The sequence below is a fragment of the Cololabis saira genome, chromosome 16 (assembly GCF_033807715.1).
Source record: "Cololabis saira isolate AMF1-May2022 chromosome 16, fColSai1.1, whole genome shotgun sequence".
NCBI lineage: Eukaryota > Metazoa > Chordata > Actinopteri > Beloniformes > Belonidae > Cololabis > Cololabis saira.
Window position 1 is genome coordinate 40,350,687 of NC_084602.1, and position 27,935 is coordinate 40,378,621.

The window sequence follows — 27,935 nt, forward strand, 5'->3', positions numbered from 1 at the left end:
GAATCATCCTGGAGGGTTTAGTTTCAGCAGATAATAATCAAATGACATCCAGTGATGTCGGAGGCCACATATTCAGCATTATGACAATGTTATCAGAAATAATTAACATTATGACAGTTTAACAATGATGGTTACATCCAGCAGAATTGTTTGGTAGTCCGGCCTCATCCATGCTGAACGGAGATAGTTATTAATCATTTCAGCTGAAACTCAGCAGGAGTTTGCTGCTTTAAGGCTCTGATGGAAAACTGGATAAAAGTAAACACACACGGGGAGAAGGGACTATTTCTTTTATTTTTATTTTTTAAACAACTTTATCCTTATAAACGCAAGTGTTATACAGTCCAACTTTCCTTATTTTATCAGCACACTTTTTTTCCTCTTGGGCGTGGGCCCCCACGCAGCAGTGGGCCCGGGCCGGCCGCCCCCTCTGCCCCCCCGCCTGCTCCGCTAGTAAACTTTTTGTAAATCTGAAAAAAAAAAAAATCAATTTTATTTTGGATGCTTGTTGCTAGGCAACGGTTTATCGTACAGACATCATTACAACATTGAAAAACCCGGGATGCGTTGTATTACAACATGTTTTAGTCTCATCATGATATTCAACTATGCTCATTTTGATGCGAAAAATGTGATATTTAACGGTTTGTATTAATGGTCGTGACCTAATGGCTCAACAGCGCCCCCTAGAAAACTTTGTACCTCAAGCCCCACAATACGGTTTGACGTACATGCACGAAAATCGCTACACACCTGTATCATGTTACAACTTAAAGAAAAGTCTCTTGGAGCCATGGCCGAAACCCAACAGGAAGTCGGCCATTTTGAATTAATCGTGTCATTTTGGCGCAATTTATGACATTTCTTCGGCCGTTTCTTCGCCCGAACCGTAACGTGCACCCAGGTGTGTTATACATCAAAATGTGCGTCTCCATCCTGGGACGATGGGAATACTTTTCTCAGTCAAAAGTGTTACCGTGGTGACGCTAGACGCCAAAAAGCGCGCCCCCCCCTTCACCTTTCTGCCATATTTTTTGAATGGTTTGACTTAAAGAGTCATGGTGGAGTCATCAGACTTAGTTTTGAGTCCTTGACCTTTTATTGGTGAAATTTGCACGCACGAGGGCCCGTTCATCCGTTCATCTCTGCTGCAGCTTTAATTGGAAGTGAAACTTGACGTCTGTGAATCTCAGGACTCGTCTGCAGGAAGTTGCTGTGATTGTTGTGATTGTTGTGATTGTTGTGATTGTTGTCACTTCGCCGCGGCCGCGTCTCTTCTTCCCCAGAACAGCTGATAACATCGTGATCATGTGACCTGCTGGTTTCACCCGTTAAGCCTCGCCCCCTGTTCCTCCTCCCCACCAGTGACGGCTGTAAAAAGAGGATCCTCCTCTAGAGGTTCCTCATCAAGACTAGTTTCTGACCTCAGGTTCTGTAACCGGGCCGGAACCATGAACGACTAAATGCTTCTCTGAACTGCCGGGAACTTAAAACGGTCCAACCGTTCTTCCTCCTCTTCCTCCTCCTCCTCTTCCTCCTCTGAACGTATGTCACCTGTAAATAAAGCCGTCCCCAGAGGAGGGTTACCGGTTTGGCGGGTCGGTAGAGACCCGGATCAGAACCACCAGGGTCCAAACCGTGACTGACGTGGGTGTCGGTGTAACAGGTTTGGATCAAGAGTGACAAACCACGAGTCAGGGTTTATTTCCTGCATTTATTTGCTGCAGAAAACACAAAAACACATACTTTCTGCTCCCTCATCAATGCAACACAGCACTGTGTTATTTAATTGATTTTCTTTTATAATGCAGAGAAATGCACTCTTACACTTTACTAAATAAAAGATATTAAAACCGACAGGAAAACACTTTGTTTTTAACTAATAAATCTCAAACCATAACAGCCTATATGGGAACAGTGACACATAACGGTCAGAACAAAACGCTGTATATGTGCGGTAAACACAGAGAAAATAATTACATTTGACAAAGGAAACGTACCTGCAGAAGACACAAAAACACATTTAAAAAAGTCTTCTGGACCCTTTGTTTGCACTTTCTGCTCCTGAACAAGTAAAATAAAAATGAGAAAGTGACTCAGAGTCTCTGCAGCGTCTGGTTTACACCACGTCACCGCCTGCCGTTATACTTTTTTATAAGATTGCCTTTTGTATAAGATTAGATTCAACTTTATGACAATAAAGTTGAATCTAACCTAATCTTATACAAAAGGCTCGAAAACAAAAAATCCACAAAAAGCATATTAATGATCAAAACAACACAAAACTACGGAAGAATATTAGGGCCACTTAAAAAAATAAAAAGAATTCTGAGAAAAAAGTCAGAATTCTGACTTTTTTCTCAGAATTCTTTTTATTTTTTTTAAGTGGCCCTAATATTCTTCCGTACAAAACAGCACGTAATGTCAGTGGTATTTAAACTACACAATATGCGCCAAACATGCCAACATAAATGGATGGTTTCTCAAAGAAAACCTGTTAAAAACCGCAGCAGCAGTTCTTAACCTGATCTACGGAAACCCAGGACGGACAGAAAGAGGTGACAGCCAAAAAGGTAGTTTCCTCAAGAGACGCACATAAAAATAACACTAAATTAACGACTAATTGAGATAAAATTCGCAAATATTCAACAAAATGAATAAATGATCAATAAAATCCCCAAATACAATTTGAAAACAAAAATGATTAAAGTGCGTTTTCCAACTCTGTTCCATCGGGATGCTGCGGTTCGGCCAGACGTGGTCCACATTTCACCAACTACAACATAATTAATTCAGAATGAAAAAACATCATTTCAACCTTATTCACGAAATTTTGACTTTTTTTTTCGACATTTCAACTTTTTTCTCAAAATTACGATTTTTTTTCTCAACATTACGACTTTTTTCTTGTTTTTCTTCCGGTAGACTTAACTTTCTATCCAATCAGAACCTTCCCAACCCCCAGACCTGGAGAGGAATTGGAGAAAGACCATCAAACGTGTTTCCATGGAAACCACAATTCAGAATTACTATTTGTTGTAATGTTCCTGAGCACTTTAGTTCATACTTTGCCACAAACTCTCAAATTCATTCCTACTCAACTCGGCAGGCCCTCGCCCTACATCCGCCTAAATGTCTGGAATCAAGAAGCCAATTTTTGTTTAGATACAGAGGTGTCAAAGTCTGGAATAGTTGGTACCAGATTGCAAAAAATTGTAGGTCCCTATCCACTTTCAAAAGTCGCTCAAGAGAACATTTAATTCAAAAATGTAGTCAAGAAAGCTCTTAATGTTCTTTTGCACTTCATATTCTGTGTTGCCATTTGTTCAGCTTAATACTCATATTTTCATGACCATGTGTACAGTAATTTTTTTTAATCTTTTTTTTTATTATTTTTTTTTTTTATTATTTTATTTTCATTCATGTTCTACATGCAATTTTTATGATTTTATATCCTCATAAGGATTTTGTTAAATGTTATTAGGAGGGGGCTCCTCATAAGCCTACTGGCTTGCTCGCTCCTCCCTGCACAGTTTCTTTTAACTGCACTTACTTGTGTAATGTTCTTTTTTTTATGTTATGTGCTAAATAAACTAAACTAACTAAAACTAAACTAGAATTACTATTTCCATGTAAACTCCAAGGAAAATCGTTTAATTCTGAATTATTTAATTTGGAATAATGAATTCCGAATTAAAAAACATCATGTAACCGTCAATGTAACCGATCATTCTCTACGCTGACGACACTCGACTCTCCAGTGAAACCCTCAGATCCTGCAGATCTCACCGCTCGTCTCTCTGACATTAAAGTTAAATGAAAACATCAGAGATAATTGTCTGACTGTATAACGATCAAAAGCGGAAAATAGTTGAATTAGTTTAATTTATTAATTAATAGTTAAATTCAGAATAATTAATTCCGAATTAAAAAACATCACGTAACCGTGGCCACTGTTGTGGTTTGTTTTTCTTCTCTAGGATGTTGTGAGAGTCCAGAGAGGAGCACAGAGGAGCCGGGTCCACCGAGGACCAGGATCCACCAAGATCCGGGTCTATCAAGGACCAGGTCCACCAAGATCCGGTTCCGACCTCCCACCGATGGAGCGCCTCCACTGGGTCCGGCACCGCTGCCGGCAGCTTCTGGCCGCGGACTCGGGCCGGGGCTGGTACTCCAACCCCAACGAGCCGCCCAGCAAAGCTGCAGCGGTGGACGCAGGTCGGAGGTCGGGGGGGAAGAGGAGGACGGTCTACGCCCGGTACGGCCCACACCAAACCCAGTGGGAGGTTCTGACCAAGAAGTACCCGGGGAACGGGATCCGGACCACCAAGTACAGCCTGCTGACCTTCATCCCCGTCAACCTGTTCCAGCAGTTCCGCAGGTTTTAAATCTTATTTCTGTTTCTCCACCCTAGCTCTCCATGCAGCCCTTAAATTCACTTTCCTTTGCTCTTTATATTAAGGAATATAGGTTAGCATAAGTTAGCATAACAATATAGACAATAATAAACAGTTTAATTATTGTGTAATAAACAATACAATTTATAAATAAAGTTTATATGTATTATAAACTTGTGCTATATTGAAAAAAAGAAACTGTTCATCACCGTAATCTTACTGTTCATTACCGTAACAGGCCTCTACATTACACGGTAATGAAAGCTACACATTACGGTAATGAATGACATTTACCTAAGCTAGCTTAAAATGGCAGTATGCCAGGTAGGGTCGCCACCCGTCCCGTAAAATACGGAATTGTCCTTTATTTGAGAAAGAAATGTTTCGTCCCGTATTGAACTAATACGGACACATATTATGCTCTTATTTATTGATGTCATAATATACAGGTGAAGGTTGAAAAATTTGAATATCTTGCAAAACGTCATTCGTAGTAAATTTGACTAAAGGTGAAATAAATATATTATTTCCCACTACATGCAAAGTGAAATATTTCAAGCCTTTACTTGTTATGATTTTGGTGATTATGGCTCACAGTTTATGAAAACCCAAAATAAAAAATAAATTAGAAACTTTTACACCATATTCTAGTTGAATTATTGAAATTAATTAACTTTTACACCATATTCTAGTTGAATTATTGAAATAAGTTAACTTTTACACCATATTCTAGTTGAATTATTGAAATAAATTAACTTTTACACCATATTCTAGTTGAATTATTGAAATAAATTAACTTTTACACCATATTCTATTTGAATTATTGAAATAAATTAACTTTTACACCATATTCTATTTGAATTATTGAAATAAATTAACTTTTACACCATATTCTAGTTAAACTATTGAAATAAATTAACTTTTACACCATATTCAAGTTGAATTATTGAAATAAATTAACTTTTACACCATATTCTTCACCTGTATGTATATTCTACATCTGGGCTGATATGGACATACGTAGCATAGGAGGCTAGTTCAGTTGCTAGTATGGTTGTCTGTCTCTACAGTCATGAAAGTTCAACGCTATTAAAGCATTTTAAACTTTAAATCAAAGCATTTTGTTTTTTCATATAAAATAAACACATTTTTATTCAGTTTAGAAGTTTTAGGGCTTTTTTTTGGCTCCTGCACTGCGGAAATCAGGGCGTCCCTTATTTCTATTTCTGAAAGGTGGAAACCCTAATGCCATGAGGACTCAGCCAAAATATTTCACCAACAGTTTGAGCTCCCTAATACCTTCTTTACAGTAAACTATCTAATCAATAACTTTTCAAGAACATGAAATATTACACATTACGGCAATGTTCACCTATGGTGTGGAAATAGGAGTATGTAAGGATAAACTTAACAATTAACAACATACAAATATGTCAAACAATCCTACCTTGTAGCCATCTTCTGTCCTTTCTTCTTTGTGGTGCATCATGGGTCAAAGGTCAAAATAACTTTATTTAAATAAACTGTGATTATGAGAGGGTCGTGAACACAGTGCAACGGTAATGAACGCTGCATTTTCGGACACTCCATTTTTGTCAAATATTTTTTTATACATAGTAGCCAGTAGTGATGCACCGAAATGAAAATTTGTGGCCGAAACCGAAACCGAAAATAATAATAAACACTTGGCCGAATACCGAACAATACCGAACATGGTTCTTCAGCAGTTTTTCATTTATTTTGCCAATTTTTTCACCATTGCATAAATCAAATACATAGGCATGCTTTTCAAAGAAAAATATCTTTTACAAAATTACAAGGTAGAAAATATTTATTGAACATAAAAAAATGAAACATTTTTAATTTCCAGCATTATGTTGTTTTGGTTCCACCTCCTGGTGAATGTTGGTAAAATTCTTATGGGGTTAGTTTTTGGTTGGCCAACGATTTATGTTTGTGTTGCGCAACGTTACGGGACGGAGCGGCCAGTCTATTTCCTTATTTTACAACGCCGTTATTAATTGTTCGTTTTTTTTCCCACTTATTCCACCGAACACCAAAAGTGTTTTTTTGCCATTTTCGGCCGAACAATTTCGGTTACCGAACAATCGGTGCATCACTAGTAGCCAGTAGCCTAATCTGTTAAATTATACAGTTTTAAACACATTTATATTCATTTTTATGAACTTGCTTGAATATTTATAATGCTAAATTGTGTTGAAACCATGACATTTTTCTTTGGACGCATTACGGTAATGAATTTGCAACTCCAAAATCAGTTAAAAAACATAAAAAATACTAATAATACTATGAGTATGTCTCTAAAATCTTCTAAAATATAGCTAGGTTGGCTTCATGAGAATCAACCCAGGGGAGCTGGTTACCGCCGGACCTGAAGGTGCTTGTCGGTGCTTATTGCTCCAAACGTCCGGTTTGGCCCCCCTGATGTTTAGTTCCTGCCCCCTGATGTTTAGTTCCTGCCCCCTGATGTTTAGTTCCTGCCCCCTGATGTTTAGTTCCTGCCCCCTGAGGTTTAGTTCCTGCCCCCTGATGTTGTAGTTCCTGCCCCCTGATGTTTAGTTCCTGCCCCCTGATGTTTAGTTCCTGCCCCCTGATGTTTAGTTCCTGCCCCCTGATGTTTGGTTCCTGCCCCCTGAGGTTCTCCACCCTCGTCTGCTCCGTCTCCTTAGGGTTGCTAACCTGTACTTCCTGTTCCTGGCGCTGCTGAACTGGGTGCCGGTGGTGGAGGCCTTTGAGAAGGAGATCACCATGATCCCCCTGGTGGTGGTGCTGGTCGTCATCGGCATCAAGGACGCGCTGGAGGATTATCGCCGCTACCTGTTCGACAAGAAGATCAACAACAACGTGGCGCGGGTGTTCTGTGGGTGAGTGAACGTCAGGAGTTGAGCGGTCGACTTTGGTTCTTAGGTTTAAGTGATCTACCAGAACCTTTTCAGTCCCTCTGAATCACTTCAGCTCCTCGGTTGCTTGGTCCGGTGTAGGCGTACCACAAGGCCCGGTCCTTGGTCCCCTCTCCTTCTCTGTTTACGTCCTCCGTCTGGACCGTAATGTAGCCGATCATTCACTACGCTGACGACACTCGGCTCTACAGTGAAACCCTCAGATCTCTGCAGATCTCACCGCTCGTCTCTCTGACATTAAAGTTCAACGAAAACAACAGAGGAAATTATCTGAATATATAACATCTAATACCGGTGGCCACGCCCCCTTTTGGGGTGGGGTTTACACGATGACAGTAATTAATGAAGGTATTAGTTGTATATTGCTTCTCTGCTGCTCCGTCAGCATTCTGCAACGCCTCACAATATCTCACCTTCCTACTTTCTCTCCCTCCTCATGGACCAATCAGTGAGCAGGAACGTTCAATCTCAGAGCTTTTCAAAATAAAAGAGCAGGAAGACTTTGTAGTGGATTTAAAACATTTAAACCATTGATCTGTGGTTTAATTAAGTTAATTTTGTCCACGGCTTTACAATTTAATTTGCTAGTTCTTTTTGTCGGACAAGAACCGGTTAGGTTTTTTAAATACCTGACAAAAAGAAATAGCAAATTGAAATGTATCTTGCTTCTTTCTCATTTCTGACTTTTATGTCTTTATAAACATAACTTTTCTAAAGATTTTACATCCTTTGGAACAATATACACTCTGATAATCGAGAAACTGAAACAGTATTTTTGCACAAGGTTTTAATCTGAAGTGAAACTCCTTGAAATTGCCTCCGTTGTCATGACGACGGGACCCGCGGCAACACGTGTGGTTGGTTTAGGCAGGAAGTCGATGACGGCAGCACAAAGACTCTGTTCCCTCTAGAGGGCGGTGCGGCCCATCAGCTGGTCCGGCGGGGGGGGGTTTATGTCTGATGCCCCGGACCCCCATGTGATACTTAACTTGTTGAAATAATTATAACTTTATGGGAAAGTCCATAAGGGAAAGTTGCCGTGTTATCACCCCCAGCTGATTGTGCAACGGTTTTACAACTTCCTACAAACATTATGTTGTTGGTTCCCGGCAGTGTTGTGGGTGAATGTCTTGAATGTGGCAACACCTGCAGCGGTAGCTGTGTGTTGACAGTGGGGAAGTCCGTAGGGCGGGGGATTAGCGGCGTGTGTTTGAGCCCATGCAGGCTGGAGCAGGTCCAGGGTGGAGTTCCTACCCATGATGCTTCACTCAGTCCTCCCTGCCCACTTTTTCACCTGATGTTAGCAGAGACGTAACTGTCGTTTGCAGAGACGTAACTGACGTTAGCAGAGACGTAACTGACGTTAGCAGAGACGTAACTGTCGTTTGCAGAGACGTAACTGACGTTAGCAGAGACATAACTGACGTTAGCAGAGACGTAACTGACGTTAGCAGAGACGTAATTGACGTTAGCAGAGACGTAACTGTCGTTTGCAGAGACGTAACAGACGTTAGCAGAGACGTAACTGACGTTTGCAGAGACGTAACTGACGTTAGCAGAGACGTAACTGACGTTTGCAGAGACGTAACTGACGTTAGCAGAGACGTAACTGACGTTAGCAGAGGTGTAACTGACGTTAGCAGAGACGTAACTGACGTTAGCAGAGACGTAACTGACGTTAGCAGAGACGTAACTGATGTTAGCAGAGACGTAACTGACGTTAGCAGAGACGTAACTGTCGTTTGCAGAGACGTAACTGACGTTAGCAGAGACGTAACTGACGTTAGCAGAGACGTAACTGACGTTAGCAGAGGTGTAACTGACGTTAGCAGAGACGTAACTGACGTTAGCAGAGACGTAACTGACGTTAGCAGAGACGTAACTGACGTTAGCAGAGACGTAACTGACGTTAGCAGAGGTGTAACTGACGTTAGCAGAGACGTAACTGACGTTAGCAGAGACGTAACTGACGTTAGCAGAGACGTAACTGTCGTTTGCAGAGACGTAACTGACGTTAGCAGAGACGTAACTGACGTTAGCAGAGACGTAACTGACGTTAGCAGAGACGTAACTGACGTTAGCAGAGACGTAACTGACGTTAGCAGAGGTGTAACTGACGTTAGCAGAGACGTAACTGACGTTAGCAGAGACGTAACTGACGTTAGCAGAGACGTAACTGACGTAAGCAGAGACGTAACTGACGTTAGCAGAGACGTAACTGTCGTTTGCAGAGACGTAACTGACGTTAGCAGAGACGTAACTGACGTTAGCAGAGACGTAACGGACGTTAGCAGAGACGTAACTGACGTTAGCAGAGACGTAACTGTCGTTTGCAGAGACGTAACAGACGTTAGCAGAGACGTAACTGACGTTAGCAGAGACGTAACTGACGTTAGCAGAGGTGTAACTGACGTTAGCAGAGACGTAACTGACGTTAGCAGAGACGTAACTGACGTTAGCAGAGACGTAACTGACGTTAGCAGAGACGTAACTGACGTTAGCAGAGACGTAACTGTCGTTTGCAGAGACGTAACTGACGTTAGCAGAGACGTAACTGACGTTAGCAGAGACGTAACTGACGTTAGCAGAGACGTAACTGACGTTAGCAGAGACGTAACTGACGTTAGCAGAGACGTAACTGACGTTAGCAGAGACGTAACTGACGTTAGCAGAGACGTAACTGACGTTAGCAGAGACGTAACTGACGTTAGCAGAGACGTAACTGTCGTTTGCAGAGACGTAACTGACGTTAGCAGAGACGTAACTGACGTTAGCAGAGACGTAACTGACGTTAGCAGAGACGTAACTGACGTTAGCAGAGACGTAACTGACGTTAGCAGAGGTGTAACTGACGTTAGCAGAGACGTAACTGACGTTAGCAGAGACGTAACTGACGTTAGCAGAGACGTAACTGACGTTAGCAGAGACGTAACTGACGTTAGCAGAGACGTAACTGACGTTAGCAGAGACGTAACTGACGTTAGCAGAGGTGTAACTGACGTTAGCAGAGACGTAACTGACGTTAGCAGAGACGTAACTGACGTTAGCAGAGACGTAACTGTCGTTTGCAGAGACGTAACTGACGTTAGCAGAGACGTAACTGACGTTAGCAGAGGTGTAACTGACGTTAGCAGAGACGTAACTGACGTTAGCAGAGACGTAACTGACGTTAGCAGAGACGTAACTGATGTTAGCAGAGACGTAACTGACGTTAGCAGAGACGTAACTGTCGTTTGCAGAGACGTAACTGACGTTAGCAGAGACGTAACTGACGTTAGCAGAGACGTAACTGACGTTAGCAGAGACGTAACTGACGTTAGCAGAGACGTAACTGACGTTAGCAGAGACGTAACTGACGTTAGCAGAGACGTAACTGTCGTTAGCAGAGACGTAACTGACGTTAGCAGAGACGTAACTGACGTTAGCAGAGACGTAACTGACGTTAGCAGAGACGTAACTGACGTTAGCAGAGGGGTAACTGACGTTAGCAGAGACGTAACTGACGTTAGCAGAGACGTAACTGACGTTAGCAGAGACGTAACTGACGTTAGCAGAGACGTAACTGACGTTAGCAGAGACGTAACTGACGTTTGCAGAGACGTAACTGACGTTAGCAGAGACGTAACTGACGTTAGCAGAGACGTAACTGACGTTTGCAGAGACGTAACTGACGTTTGCAGAGACGTAACTGACGTTTGCAGAGACGTAACTGACGTTTGCAGGGACGTAACTGACGTTAGAGACGTAACTGACGTTAGCAGAGACGTAACTGACGTTAGCAGAGACGTAACTGACGTTAGCAGAGACGTAACTGACGTTAGCAGAGGTGTAACTGACGTTAGCAGAGACGTAACTGACGTTAGCAGAGACGTAACTGACGTTACGTCTCTGCTAACGTAACGTCAGTTAGCAGAGACGTAACTGACGTTAGCAGAGACGTAACTGACGTTAGCAGAGACGTAACTGACGTTTGCAGAGACGTAACTGTCGTTTGCAGAGACGTAACTGACGTTAGCAGAGACGTAACTGACGTTAGCAGAGACGTAACTGACGTTAGCAGAGGTGTAACTGACGTTAGCAGAGACGTAACTGACGTTAGCAGAGACGTAACTGACGTTAGCAGAGACGTAACTGACGTTAGCAGAGACGTAACTGACGTTAGCAGAGACGTAACTGACGTTAGCAGAGACGTAACTGACGTTAGCAGAGACGTAACTGACGTTAGCAGAGACGTAACTGTCGTTTGCAGAGACGTAACTGACGTTAGCAGAGACGTAACTGACGTTAGCAGAGACGTAACTGACGTTAGCAGAGACGTAACTGACGTTAGCAGAGACGTAACTGTCGTTTGCAGAGACGTAACTGACGTTAGCAGAGACGTAACTGACGTTAGCAGAGACGTAACTGACGTTAGCAGAGGCGTAACTGACGTTAGCAGAGACGTAACTGACGTTAGCAGAGACGTAACTGACGTTAGCAGAGACGTAACTGACGTTAGCAGAGACGTAACTGACGTTAGCAGAGGTGTAACTGACGTTAGCAGAGACGTAACTGACGTTAGCAGAGACGTAACTGTCGTTTGCAGAGACGTAACTGACGTTAGCAGAGACGTAACTGACGTTAGCAGAGACGTAACTGACGTTAGCAGAGACGTAACTGACGTTAGCAGAGACGTAACTGACGTTAGCAGAGACGTAACTGACGTTAGCAGAGACGTAACTGACGTTAGCAGAGACGTAACTGACGTTAGCAGAGACGTAACTGACGTTAGCAGAGACGTAACTGACGTTAGCAGAGACGTAACTGTCGTTAGCAGAGACGTAACTGACGTTAGCAGAGACGTAACTGACGTTAGCAGAGACGTAACTGACGTTAGCAGAGACGTAACTGACGTTAGCAGAGACGTAACTGACGTTAGCAGAGACGTAACTGACGTTAGCAGAGACGTAACTGACGTTAGCAGAGACGTAACTGACGTTAGCAGAGGTGTAACTGACGTTAGCAGAGACGTAACTGACGTTAGCAGAGACGTAACTGACGTTAGCAGAGACGTAACTGACGTTAGCAGAGACGTAACTGACGTTAGCAGAGACGTAACTGACGTTAGCAGAGACGTAACTGACGTTTGCAGAGACGTAACTGACGTTAGCAGAGACGTAACTGACGTTAGCAGAGACGTAACTGACGTTTGCAGAGACGTAACTGACGTTTGCAGAGACGTAACTGACGTTTGCAGAGACGTAACTGACGTTTGCAGGGACGTAACTGACGTTAGCAGAGACGTAACTGACGTTAGCAGAGACGTAACTGACGTTAGCAGAGGTGTAACTGACGTTAGCAGAGACGTAACTGACGTTAGCAGAGACGTAACTGACGTTACGTCTCTGCTAACGTAACGTCAGTTAGCAGAGACGTAACTGACGTTAGCAGAGACGTAACTGACGTTAGCAGAGACGTAACTGACGTTTGCAGAGACGTAACTGACGTTAGCAGAGACGTAACTGACGTTAGCAGAGACGTAACTGACGTTTGCAGAGACGTAACTGACGTTAGCAGAGACGTAACTGACGTTAGCAGAGACGTAACTGACGTTTGCAGAGACGTAACTGTCGTTTGCAGAGACGTAACTGACGTTAGCAGAGACGTAACTGACGTTAGCAGGGACGTAACTGACGTTAGCAGAGACGTAACTGACGTTAGCAGAGACGTAACTGACGTTAGCAGAGACGTAACTGACGTTAGCAGAGACGTAACTGACGTTAGCAGAGACGTAACTGACGTTAGCAGAGACGTAACTGACGTTTGCAGAGACGTAACTGACGTTAGCAGAGACGTAACTGACGTTTGCAGAGACGTAACTGACGTTTGCAGGGACGTAACTGACGTTAGCAGAGACGTAACTGACGTTAGCAGAGACGTAACTGACGTTAGCAGAGACGTAACTGACGTTAGCAGAGACGTAACTGACGTTAGCAGAGACGTAACTGACGTTTGCAGAGATGTAACTGACGTTAGCAGAGACGTAACTGACGTTTGCAGAGACGTAACTGACGTTTGCAGGGACGTAACTGACGTTAGAGACGTAACTGACGTTAGCAGAGACGTAACTGACGTTAGCAGAGACGTAACTGACGTTAGCAGAGACGTAACTGACGTTAGCAGAGACGTAACTGACGTTAGCAGAGACGTAACTGACGTTAGCAGAGACGTAACTGACGTTAGCAGAGACGTAACTGACGTTTGCAGAGACGTAACTGACGTTAGCAGAGATGTAACTGACGTTAGCAGAGACGTAACTGACGTTAGCAGAGACGTAACTGACGTTAGCAGAGACGTAACTGACGTTAGCAGAGACGTAACTGACGTTTGCAGAGACGTAACTGACGTTTGCAGAGACGTAACTGACGTTTGCAGGGACGTAACTGATGTTAGAGACGTAACTGACGTTAGCAGAGACGTAACTGACGTTAGCAGAGACGTAACTGACGTTAGCAGAGACGTAACTGACGTTAGCAGAGACGTAACTGACGTTAGCAGAGACGTAACTGACGTTAGCAGAGACGTAACTGACGTTAGCAGAGACGTAACTGACGTTAGCAGAGACGTAACTTACGTTTGCAGAGACGTAACTGACGTTAGCAGAGACGTAACTGACGTTAGCAGAGACGTAACTGACGTCTGCAGAGACGTAACTGACGTCAGCAGAGACGTAACTGACGTCAGCAGAGACGTAACTGACGTTAGCAGAGACGTAACTGACGTTAGCAGAGACGTAACTGACGTTAGCAGAGACGTAACTGACGTCAGCAGAGACGTAACTGACGTTAGCAGAGACGTAACTGACGTTAGCAGAGACGTAACTGACGTTTGCAGAGACGTAACTGACGTTAGCAGAGACGTAACTGACGTTTGCAGAGATGTAACTTACGTTAGCAGAGACGTAACTGACGTTAGCAGAGACGTAGCTGACGTTTGCAGAGACGTAACTGACGTTCGCAGGGACGTAACTGACGTTAGAGACGTAACTGACGTTAGCAGAGACGTAACTGACGTTAGCAGAGACGTAACTGACGTTAGCAGAGACGTAACTGACGTTAGCAGAGACGTAACTGACGTTTGCAGAGATGTAACTGACGTTAGCAGAGACGTAACTGACGTTTGCAGAGACGTAACTGACGTTTGCAGGGACGTAACTGACGTTAGAGACGTAACTGACGTTAGCAGAGACGTAACTGACGTTTGCAGAGACGTAACTGACGTTAGAGACGCAACTGACGTTTGCAGAGACTTAACTGACGTTAGCAGAGACGTAACTGACGTTTGCAGAGATGTAACTGACGTTAGCAGAGACGTAACTGACGTTTGCAGAGACGTAACTGACGTTTGCAGGGACGTAACTGACGTTAGAGACGTAACTGACGTTAGCAGAGACGTAACTGACGTTTGCAGAGACGTAACTGACGTTAGCAGAGACGTAACTGACGTTAGCAGAGACGTAACTGACGTTAGCAGAGACGTAACTGACGTTTGCAGAGACGTAACTGACGTTAGCAGAGACGTAACTGACGTTAGCAGAGACGTAACTGACGTTAGCAGAGACGTAACTGACGTTAGCAGAGACGTAACTGACGTTAGCAGAGACGTAACTGACGTTTGCAGAGACGTAACTGACGTTAGCAGAGACGTAACTGACGTTTGCAGAGATGTAACTTACGTTAGCAGAGACGTAACTGACGTTAGCAGAGACGTAGCTGACGTTTGCAGAGACGTAACTGACGTTCGCAGGGACGTAACTGACGTTAGAGACGTAACTGACGTTAGCAGAGACGTAACTGACGTTAGCAGAGACGTAACTGACGTTAGCAGAGACGTAACTGACGTTTGCAGAGATGTAACTGACGTTAGCAGAGACGTAACTGACGTTTGCAGAGACGTAACTGACGTTTGCAGGGACGTAACTGACGTTAGAGACGTAACTGACGTTAGCAGAGACGTAACTGACGTTTGCAGAGACGTAACTGACGTTAGAGACGTAACTGACGTTTGCAGAGACGTAACTGACGTTAGCAGAGACGTAACTGACGTTTGCAGAGATGTAACTGACGTTAGCAGAGACGTAACTGACGTTTGCAGAGACGTAACTGACGTTTGCAGGGACGTAACTGACGTTAGAGACGTAACTGACGTTAGCAGAGACGTAACTGACGTTTGCAGAGACGTAACTGACGTTAGCAGAGACGTAACTGACGTTAGCAGAGACGTAACTGACGTTAGCAGAGACGTAACTGACGTTAGCAGAGACGTAACTGACGTTAGCAGAGACGTAACTGACGTTAGCAGAGACGTAACTGACGTTAGCAGAGACGTAACTGACGTTAGCAGAGACGTAACTGACGTTAGCAGAGACGTAACTGACGTTAGCAGAGACGTAACTGACGTTAGCAGAGACGTAACTGACGTTTGCAGAGACGTAACTGTCGTTTGCAGAGACGTAACTGACGTTTGCAGGGACGTAACTGACGTTAGAGACGTAACTGACGTTAGCAGAGACGTAACTGACGTTAGCAGAGACGTAACTGACGTTAGCAGAGACGTAACTGACGTTAGCAGAGACGTAACTGACGTTAGCAGAGACGTAACTGACGTTAGCAGAGACGTAACTGACGTTAGCAGAGACGTAACTGACGTTAGCAGAGACGTAACTGACGTTAGCAGAGACGTAACTGACGTTAGCAGAGACGTAACTGACGTTAGCAGAGACGTAACTGACGTTAGCAGAGACGTAACTGACGTTAGCAGAGACGTAACTGACGTTAGCAGAGACGTAACTGACGTTAGCAGAGACGTAACTGACGTTTGCAGAGACGTAACTGACGTTAGCAGAGACGTAACTGACGTTAGCAGAGACGTAACTGACGTTAGCAGAGACGTAACTGACGTTTGCAGAGACGTAACTGACGTTAGCAGAGACGTAACTGACGTTTGCAGAGACGTAACTGACGTTTGCAGAGACGTAACTGACGTTTGCAGGGACGTAACTGACGTTAGAGACGTAACTGACGTTAGCAGAGACGTAACTGACGTTTGCAGAGACGTAACTGACGTTAGCAGAGACGTAACTGACGTTTGCAGAGACGTAACTGACGTTAGCAGAGACGTAACTGACGTTTGCAGAGATGTAACTGACGTTAGCAGAGACGTAACTGACGTTTGCAGAGACGTAACTGACGTTTGCAGGGACGTAACTGACGTTAGAGATGTAACTGACGTTAGCAGAGACGTAACTGACGTTTGCAGAGACGTAACTGACGTTAGCAGAGACGTAACTGACGTTAGCAGAGACGTAACTGACGTTTGCAGAGACGTAACTGACGTTAGCAGAGACGTAACTGACGTTAGCAGAGACGTAACTGACGTTAGCAGAGACGTAACTGACGTTTGCAGAGATGTAACTGACGTTAGCAGAGACGTAACTGACGTTTGCAGAGACGTAACTGACGTTTGCAGGGACGTAACTGACGTTAGCAGAGACGTAACTGACGTTAGCAGAGACGTAACTGACGTTAGCAGAGACGTAACTGACGTTAGCAGAGACGTAACCGACGTTTGCAGGGACGTAACTGACGTTAGCAGAGACGTAACTGACGTTAGCAGAGACGTAACTGACGTTTGCAGGGACGTAACTGACGTTAGCAGAGACGTAACTGACGTTAGCAGAGACGTAACTGACGTTTGCAGAGACGTAACTGACGTTAGCAGAGACGTAACCGACGTTTGCAGGGACGTAACTGACGTTAGCAGAGACGTAACTGACGTTAGCAGAGACGTAACTGACGTTTGCAGGGACGTAACTGACGTTAGCAGAGACGTAACTGACGTTAGCAGAGACGTAACTGACGTTAGCAGAGACGTAACTGACGTTAGCAGAGACGTAACTGACGTTAGCAGAGACGTAACTGACGTTAGCAGAGACGTAACTGACGTTTGCAGAGATGTAACTGACGTTTGCAGAGATGTAACTGACGTTAGCAGAGACGTAACTGACGTTAGCAGAGACGTAACTGACGTTAGAGACGTAACTGACGTTAGCAGAGACGTAACTGACGTTAGCAGAGACGTAACTGACGTTAGCAGAGACGTAACTGACGTTAGCAGAGACGTAACTGACGTTAGCAGAGACGTAACTGACGTTTGCAGAGACGTAACTGACGTTAGCAGAGACGTAACTGACGTTAGCAGAGACGTAACTGACGTTAGCAGAGACGTAACTGACGTTAGCAGAGACGTAACTGACGTTAGCAGAGACGTAACTGACGTTTGCAGAGACGTAACTGACGTTAGCAGAGACGTAACTGACATTAGCAGAGACGTAACTGACGTTAGCAGAGACGTAACTGACGTTTGCAGAGACGTAACTGACGTTTGCAGAGACGTAACTGACGTTTGCAGGGACGTAACTGACGTTAGAGACGTAACTGACGTTAGCAGAGACGTAACTGACGTTTGCAGAGACGTAACTGACGTTAGCAGAGACGTAACTGACGTTTGCAGAGATGTAACTGACGTTAGCAGAGACGTAACTGACGTTTGCAGAGACGTAACTGACGTTAGCAGAGACGTAACTGACGTTTGCAGAGACGTAACTGACGTTAGCAGAGACGTAACTGACGTTAGCAGAGACGTAACTGACGTTAGAGACGTAACTGACGTTAGCAGAGACGTAACTGACGTTAGCAGAGACGTAACTGACGTTTGCAGAGACGTAACTGACGTTAGCAGAGACGTAACTGACGTTAGCAGAGACGTAACTGACGTTAGCAGTGACGTAACTGACGTTTGCAGAGACGTAACTGACGTTTGCAGAGACGTAACTGACGTTAGCAGAGACGTAACTGACGTTAGCAGAGACGTAACTGATGTAAATGACGTTTGCAGAGACGTAAATGACGTTTGCAGAGACGTAACTGACGTTAGCAGAGACGTAACTGACGTTAGCAGAGACGTAACTGACGTTAGCAGAGACGTAACTGACGTTAGCAGAGACGTAACTGACGTTAGCAGAGACGTAACTGACGTTAGCAGAGACGTAACTGACGTTAGCAGAGACGTAACTGACGTTTGCAGAGACGTAACTGACGTTTGCAGGGACGTAACTGACGTTAGAGATGTAACTGACGTTAGCAGAGACGTAACTGACGTTTGCAGAGACGTAACTGACGTTTGCAGAGACGTAACTGACGTTAGAGACGTAACTGTCGTTAGCAGAGACGTAACTGACGTTAGCAGAGACGTAACTGACGTTAGCAGAGACGTAACTGACGTTAGCAGAGACGTAACTGACGTTAGAGACGTAACTGACGTTAGCAGAGACGTAACTGACGTTTGCAGAGACGTAACTGACGTTTGCAGAGACGTAACTGACGTTAGCAGAGACGTAACTGACGTTAGCAGAGACGTAACTGACGTTAGCAGAGACGTAACTGACGTTAGCAGAGACGTAACTGACGTTAGCAGAGACGTAACTGACGTTAGCAGAGACGTAACTGACGTTAGCAGAGACGTAACTGACGTTAGCAGAGACGTAACTGACGTTAGCAGAGACGTAACTGACGTTTGCAGAGACGTAACTGACGTTAGCAGAGACGTAACTGACGTTAGCAGAGACGTAACTGACGTTAGCAGAGACGTAACTGACGTTAGCAGAGACGTAACTGACGTTAGCAGAGACGTAACTGACGTTAGCAGAGACGTAACTGACGTTTGCAGAGATGTAACTGACGTTAGCAGAGACGTAACTGACGTTAGCAGAGACGTAACTGACGTTAGCAGAGACGTAACTGACGTTTGCAGAGACGTAACTGACGTTAGCAGAGACGTAACTGACGTTTGCAGAGACGTAACTGACGTTTGCAGAGACGTAACTGACGTTTGCAGGGACGTAACTGACGTTAGAGACGTAACTGACGTTTGCAGAGACGTAACTGACGTTTGCAGAGACGTAACTGACGTTAGCAGAGACGTAACTGACGTTAGAGACGTAACTGACGTTAGCAGAGACGTAACTGACGTTTGCAGAGACGTAACTGACGTTAGCAGAGACGTAACTGACGTTAGCAGAGACGTAACTGATGTAAATGACGTTTGCAGAGACGTAAATGACGTTTGCAGAGACGTAACTGACGTTAGCAGAGACGTAACTGACGTTAGCAGAGACGTAACTGACGTTAGCAGAGACGTAACTGACGTTAGCAGAGACGTAACTGACGTTAGCAGAGACGTAACTGACGTTAGCAGAGACGTAACTGACGTTAGCAGAGACGTAACTGACGTTTGCAGAGACGTAACTGACGTTTGCAGGGACGTAACTGACGTTAGAGATGTAACTGACGTTAGCAGAGACGTAACTGACGTTTGCAGAGACGTAACTGACGTTTGCAGAGACGTAACTGACGTTAGAGACGTAACTGTCGTTAGCAGAGACGTAACTGACGTTAGCAGAGACGTAACTGACGTTAGCAGAGACGTAACTGACGTTAGCAGAGACGTAACTGACGTTAGAGACGTAACTGACGTTAGCAGAGACGTAACTGACGTTTGCAGAGACGTAACTGACGTTAGCAGAGACGTAACTGACGTTAGCAGAGACGTAACTGACGTAAATGACGTTTGCAGAGACGTAACTGACGTTAGCAGAGACGTAACTGACGTTTGCAGAGACGTAACTGACGTTTGCAGAGACGTAACTGACGTTAGCAGAGACGTAACTGACGTTTGCAGAGAAATAACTGACGTTAGCAGAGACGTAACTGACGTTAGCAGAGACGTAACTGACGTTAGCAGAGACGTAACTGACGTTAGCAGAGACGTAACTGACGTTAGCAGACGTAACTGACGTTTGCAGAGACGTAACTGACGTTTGCAGAGACGTAACTGACGTTTACAGAGACGTAACTGACGTTTGCAGAGACGTAACTGACGTTTGCAGAGACGTAACTGACGTTTGCAGAGACGTAACTGACGTAACTGACGTTAGCAGAGACGTAACTGACGTTAGCAGAAACGTAACTGACGTTAGCAGAGACGTAACTGACGTTTGCAGAGACGTAACTGACGTTTGCAGAGACGTAACTGACGTTAGCAGAGACGTAAATGACGTTAGCAGAGACGTAACTGACGTTTGCAGAGACGTAACTGACGTTAGCAGAGACGTAACTGACGTTAGCAGAGACGTAACTGACGTTAGCAGAGACGTAACTGACGTTAGCAGAGACGTAACTGAGGGATATAATGGATCTTCTTCTTACAAAGGTTTTGTAGGAGCCATACATTGATTATTCAGGTTTTATTGGGTTGATCTGGTTGCCACAGTGATGAGGGAAGTTTGGGTTACATGGGTGATCACCGTAGGTTATATAAGTATCCAATCCCCTACACTGTGGTGGAGAGAGGCGAGTTAGGTAGCCGTTATTTTTGTTACACGTTTGCAGGCAGTGTACACGTTTAAAACCCAATAAGCGAATGTAATCGGAAGGCCGTTGTGGCTGAGTTTGTTATTAAACGCCATAAAACTTCTCTGGGACTCAGCGTGCTTCTCTGTCAGCAGCAGCGCGTCATGCAAATATACAAAAAACTCTCAAGCGGTTCTTAAAAGTAAAGGAAATCCACCAATAGGTTTGTTTTCCAAAGTTTCCGGGTGTCGGGTTTATCTTTAGACGGCTTGGCCTTTATCTCGGTCCTGATGCATTTCCCAGAAGGCGCTCTGTTCCCGACACGCCTCTCACTCCTTCACAAAGGAGTTGGACCTTGAGCTGATGCTCGAGGGCGTGACGGCGGCGGCGAGCTAGGATGACTCAGGAAGGCAGAGTGGAGGTTTATCCTGACCGGCGCCGGACGGCTCCCTCGTTCTGACCGACCCGGTGGGTTCCCGCACTGCAAAAACTCAAAATTGAAGAATATTTGTCTTATTTCTAGTTAAAATGTCCCATTTTTAGTAAAAAAAAATCTCATTGCACTTAAAACAAGACTCATCACTGGAAAAAACAACAATTTTCACCTGTTTCAAGTAGATTTTCACTTAAAATAAGTAGAAAATTTTTTTTGCTTGTAATGAGAAGATAAATCTTGTTCCAATGGCAGATTTTTCTACTTATTTCAAGTGAAAATTTACTTGAAACAGGTGAAAATTGTCAAATAACAAATTATTTTTCCAGTGATGACTCTTGTTTTAAGTGTAAAGAGATTTTTTGACTAAAAATTAGACATTTTGACTAGAAATTAGACGAATATTCCTGGTAAGATTTTGAGTTTTTGCAGTGCGGCTGGTTCCCGGTTAGTTCCCGGCTGGTTCCCGGTTGGTTCCCGGTCCTCCGGAGGGGGGAACTCATGAGGACTCGGCCCAGGAAGAGGACGGTGGTTCTGTCCTCCACGGAGGACCCGGCCCTGAGGACGCGGCTCGGTTCCTACCGGGGGAACCGGGTCCGGACCACCCGGTACTCGGTGCTGTCGTTCCTCCCTAAGAACCTGTTCCAGCAGCTGCTCCGCGTGGCTAACCTGTACTTCCTGCTGGTGTCGGGGCTGAACTTCGTCCCGGCCGTGGGGGCGTTCCAGCCCGAGGTGGCCGTGGTCCCCGTGGTGCTGGTTCTGGCCGTGTCCGCCGCCAAGGACCTGCTGGAGGACGTCCGGCGGTACCGGTGGGACCGGAGGGTCAACCGGCGGCTCTGCCGGGTCTTCTGCAGGTACGACCGGATTTAGGACCAGGTCCGGTTCCCGGGAACCTGACGGTCCCGGGTTTACCAGGACACGCCCCCTCAGGTGTCAGCAGAGCGGCGCTGATCCAAACCTGAGGTCCGATACCACAACTAACGACTATTTTAATAGCCGACTAGTCACTGACTATTTAAACGAGGGCCTTTTTTCCTCCAAAACGTGCCCCAAAAGTCACCAAATTTTTCACCAATCCAGGCCTGGTGAAAAATGTGATATTTAATGGTTTGCATTAATGGGCGTGGCCTAACGGCTCAACAGCGCCCCCTAGAAAACTTTGTGCCTCAAGCCCCACAATACGGTTTGACGTACATGCACGAAAATCGCTACACACCTGTATCATGTCACAACTTAAAGAAAAGTCTTGGCGCCATGGCCGAAACCGAACAGGAAGTCGGCCAGGGCACGAGGACCCGTTCATCGCTGCTTGCAGCTTTAATTATTATTAGTGCCACGAGGCACTCCTCCTCCATAGCTATGCTATAGCAATGGAGAGGAGTGCCTCGTGGCGCAGCCAGAGGCACTATTGTTATCCTGTGTGTTTATTTTTTTTATTCATTTTCCGGACAGATTTCGGTTCGCCACTCCTACAGATTTCAGAGGACCCAGGCAAATCATATATCAAAACGTGTGTCTCGATCGGGAATAGTGTGCTATGACTTTTGGTGTTGAAATTCCCATTTTTCCCAAAGTTATTCCCAAAAAACGGACAAAAAACCCCATTCAAAGTGGATGGGAAAAAGTAAAAAAAAAAAAGCCAAAATTCAAATTTTTTCTGAGTCACCCAACTTTCTCATACCTGCATGTAGAAATGTCATTCAAACTTCAAAACGGAGGAAAACTTCTCTTCTCTCCAAAACACCAACCAGTTTTTTCCTAAGATTTACACTTTTCAATATATGAGCACACAAGCCAGGATTGGAAATCACTTTTTCGTCAAATCTAGAGTGCGGATGTCGGTTGGTAAAGTGTGAGAAGCAGTAAAAAATAAACTTAATTTTTTTTGTAACTCGAGCTCACGGCCAAACCGTAAAGAGGAAACAAATAATTTTTGGTCAGGATGTAGACATAGGTGTTGGGATTCATAAAATGTGACTTTGACAGGCGGGGTATGCACAAAATTTAAACGGGGGGGGGGGGGGGGGGGGGATAAAGCGGCGCGAATACCTGTCTCAGTCTCCATTAGCTGTAATGTAATCAAACGTTTTCTTCAAAACAATCTCACTCTGTCTTCGCATTGAGCTTACTCAATCATTTTAAGGAATGTCTGAATAAAATTAAAATTGTCAGAATCTCCAACCAAGAATCTGCCGGCTTCTGTGTCTCTCACGATGTCTTTGTTTTTCTGCTACGAGCTACGGTTTTATCACAAATCGGAGTGATTTGAGACCTTGTCAGAAGCCAAAATCTGGGATTTTCTCACAGCAAAACCGGAAGGTTCTGAAGAGAGGTTCTTGTTTCCGTAGCAACCAGAGCTCAGCTGCTGACTCATTGCCTCAGCCAGAACTGGTCACATGACTGAGTCACTAAAGTCTTCATATACTTTTACCTGAAAAATGGAGACATAGATATATATTATATATATATATATTAAATACCCCCCCCTCACACACACACACACACACACACACACACACACACACACACACACACACACACACACACACACACAGTAAATACACCCCAGTAAATGCTCTAACTTTTGAATGGTTTGACATAGAGAGTCGTGGGTGGTGTCACTGGACTCGGTATTGAGTACTTGACCTTCATTGGCATGAATTAGCCCCGCCCCTTCTTCTTATTGGTCGATATGTGATAGTCTGATAACTTTTGAATGGTTTGATATAGAGAGTCGTGGGTGGTGTCATCAGACTTAGTTTTGAGGCCTTGACCTTTATCGCTGAAAAATGCAGCAATGTACACAAATGGGCAGCAGCCCCCCGTGGCACTCTCGAAATATCTGCGAGGAAATTTTTCTAGTTAGTGCCACGGCCCCCGGCCAGAGGCACGACTCCTCCAAAGCTATGCAATAGCAAGGAGGAGTAATGCCTCTGGCCCGCACTATTGTTATTCTGCGGGTTTATTATTCCTCTTCCGGACAGATTTCGGTTCGCTACTCCTCCTACAGCTTTGAGAAAACGCGAAAAGTAAAAACGTAGAAACGTGCGCCTTAATCGGGAATCGTGTGCTATGACTTTTATAAGCAATTGGCGTGCACGTTTTTGCGCAACGTGCACAAACGTGCGCGCTAAAACCCATCCGGAATGCATTGGGAGAACTTTGGGGCCTCACCACTCGCACACCGTTACTCGAAAAATTCTGAACCAAATTAGAAAGTTGTAGGCCCTGAATTTAACTACAGTCCTCTGGATTTTCAGAGCGATGGCACAAGTAGTTTTTGCACGAAGTGCAAAAACATTTTCAAATTTCCAAACTAATGGGGAGATTTTCCCATGTAAATGAATGGGGCAGAATGTAACTGTGGATGGGAGGAGGTTGGAAAAACTCCAAATTCACCTTTTTTCTCAGTCACGTATCTTTCTCATAGTTGCACGTAGAAATGTCATTCAAACTTCAAAACGGAGGAAAACTTCTCTTCTCTCTCTGAACCTGGAACTGTTTTTTCCTAAAATGTACACTTTTCAAGATATGAGCGCTCAAGCAAGGACTGGAAATCACTTTTTGTCAAATCTAGAGGGGGAGTTCTAATTGATCAGAGTGAGGAAAGATTAAAAAAATGAACATAATTTTTATTTGTAACTCGAGCTTACGGCCAAACCGTAAAAGCTAGAAAGATAATTTTTGGTCAGAATGTAGACATAGATGTTGAGATTCAAATAATGTGACTTTGACAGGCGTGGTGTGCACAAAATTTGAACGGGGGGGCCAACAGACACGCCAATTCCTGTCTCGCTCTCCATTGACTGTAATGTAAAAAAGGTTTTCTTCAAAAAAATCTCATTTTTGTTTTCGAATTGCCGTTACTAACACATTTTAAGGAATATCTGTATGAAAATAACATTTAGAGAATCTGCTAGGTTCTCTGTTTCTCAAAATGTTTTCGTTTTTCTGCTAAGAGCTACGGTTTCATCACAAGGTGAAGTTATTTGAGGTTTGTCAAAACCGAAAATCTAGCTGAGTCATTCCCGCTCCCTCTGTATACAGTAGTAGGCTTCTGAACCTTTTTTTTTCAGGTTGTTGTTGCCCGGCAACCGGAGCTCAGCTGTACTGATTAGACTGACCCAGAACTGGTCACATGACCCAGTCAGTACAGACATCATATAATATAACCTGGAAAATGGAGAAATCTGAACCCTGACCTTTTGACCTTACATGATCCCCAGTCCTGCTGGGAACAGGTTCATGGGATATATATGTATATTATTATTATTATACATATAAATATTTACATTTGTATATTATATATACAAATTAGCCCCGCCCCTTCTTCTGATTGGCCGATACGTTATAGTCCAATATCTTTTGAATGGTTTGACATACAGAGTCATGGGTGATGTCATATTACTCAGTATCGAGTCCTTGACCTTTATTGGTGCAAATTAGCCCCGCCCCTTCTTCTGATTGGCCGATACATTATAGTCCAATATCTTTTGAATGGTTTGACATACAGAGTCATGGGTGATGTCATATTACTCTGGGATGGCAGGTGTTATTATAGGATGTTAGTGTTATTATGGGATGGCAGGTGTTTTTATAGGATGTTAGTGTTATTATGGGATAGCAGGTGTTATTATAGGATGTTAGTGTTATTATGGGATGGCAGGTGTTTTTATAGGATGTTAGTGTTATTATGGGATGGCAGGTGTTTTTATAGGATGTTAGTGTTATTATGGGATGGCAGGTGTTTTTATAGGATGTTAGTGTTATTATGGGATGGAAGTGTTATAATGGGATGCTAGGTGTTTATTATAGGATGTTAGTGTTATTATGGGATGGAAGTGTTATTATGGGATGCTAGGTGTTTATTATAGGATGTTAGTGTTATTATGGGATGGAAGTGTTATTATGGGATGCTAGGTGTTTATTATAGGATGTTAGTGTTATTATGGGATGGCAGGTGTTATTATAGGATGTTAGTGTTATTATGGGATGGAAGTGTTATTATGGGATGGTAGTGTTATCGGTGTTAGGGGCCCCGTTAGCGGTTCTATTAGCGGTCCCGTTAGCGGTTCCATTAGCGGTTCCATTAGCGGTCCCGTTAGCGGCTCGGTTAGCGATCCCATTAGCGGCTCAGTTAGCGATCCCGTTAGCGGTCCCGTTAGCGGTTCAGTTAGCGATCCCGTTAGCGATCCCATTAGCGGTTCTGTTAGCGGTTCCGTTAGCGGTTGTTAGCGGCCCCGTTAGCGGGTTGGTTAGCGGTCCTTTTAGCGGTTCAGTTAGCGATCCCGTTAGCGATCCCGTTAGCGGTCATGTTAGCGGTTCTGTTAGCGGTTCTGTTAGCGGTCCCGTTAGCGGTCCTGTTAGCGGTTCCGTTAGCGGTTGTTAGCAGTTCTGTTAGCGGTCCCGTTAGCGGTTCAGTTAGCAATCCCTTTAGCGATCCCGTTAGCGGTCGTGTTAGCGGTTCCGTTAGCGGTTCCGTTAGCGGTCCTGTTAGCGATCCCGTTAGCGGCTCGGTTAGCGATCCTGTTAGCTGCTCGGTTATCGGTTCAGTTAGCTATCCCGTTAGCGATCCCGTTAGCGGTTGTTAGCGGTCCCGTTAGCGGTCCCGTTAGCAGCTCGGTTAGCGGTCCCGTTAGCGGTTCAGTTAGCGATCCTGTTAGTGATCCCGTTAGCAGTCCCGTTAGCGGTTCCGTTAGCGGTTCTGTTAGCGGTCCCGTTAGCGGCTCGGTTAGCGATCCCGTTAGCGGCTCGGTTAGCGGTCCCGTTAGCGGTCTCGTTAGCGGTCCTGTTAGCGGTTCAGTTAGTTAGTGTTTCTGTTAGCCTATGGTTTGACATAGAGTGTCATGGGTGGTGTCATTGGACTCGGTATTGAGTCCTTCACCTTTATTGCTTGTAAAATGTACACAAATGTGCAGCAGCCCGCCGTGGCACTCTCGAAATTTCTGCGAGGAAATTGTCTAGTTATTATTATTATTATTATTATTATTATTATTATTATTATTATTATTATTATTATTATTATAACTCTCAGTAGATGGTTCCTTCAGCAGGAACTCTCAGCAGCTTCTGTTGTAACTCCTCCTTTTCTTCTGTGGTTGTTTAGTTCCTGTAACTCCTTCTTCTTCAGTGGTTCTCTAGTTCCAAGTGGGCCTCCTTCTGTTGTAACTCCTCTTTCTTCTTCTCTGGTTCTCTAGTTCCCAGCGGGCCTACGTGGACCGGCGCTGGGAGCAGGTCCGGGTCGGGGATCTGGTCCGTCTGTCCTGTAACCAGATCATTCCTGCCGACCTGCTGCTGCTCTCGTCCTCCGATCCTCGCGGCGTTTGCTACATCGAGACGTCCAACCTGGACGGAGAGAGCAACCTGAAGCAGAGACAGGTGGTGCCGGACGCTAACGCTGCTAACGCCAACGCCGCCAACGCGCAGGTGAGGGGAGCTTTTATAACCTTTTCACCTTCTTTAAACATTTTTAACCTTTTTTAAAAAAAAAAACATTTTTAGCCTTTTTTTAAAAAAAAGTAACCTTTTTTAAACATGTTTAACCTTTTTGACCTCTTTTTAAGCTTTCTTTTAAACATTTTTAACCTTTTTTTTTACCTTTTTTTTAACATTTAAAACTTTCTTTTAACCTTTTTCTTTTAATTTCTAACCTTTTTTTAAAAAACATTTAACCCTTTTTTTAAACCTTTTTTTTTTTTTTACCTTTTTAACCTTCTGTAACCTTAACCTTAACCAT

At 44.3% G+C, this 27,935-nt stretch overlaps 1 protein-coding gene across 1 annotated transcript in view; it reads left to right on the forward strand.

Moving 5' to 3' along the window:
* The window catches only part of atp10d (ATPase phospholipid transporting 10D), a 97,052-nt gene that overhangs the window by 2,316 nt on the left and 66,801 nt on the right, over positions 1-27,935 (forward strand). The window contains exons 2-4 of the mRNA XM_061744089.1: positions 3,981-4,381; positions 7,088-7,282; positions 27,397-27,625. Coding sequence (XP_061600073.1) covers positions 4,101-4,381; positions 7,088-7,282; positions 27,397-27,625 — 705 coding nt within the window. The 5' untranslated portion in view covers positions 3,981-4,100. The remainder of the gene's footprint in view (positions 1-3,980; positions 4,382-7,087; positions 7,283-27,396; positions 27,626-27,935) is intronic.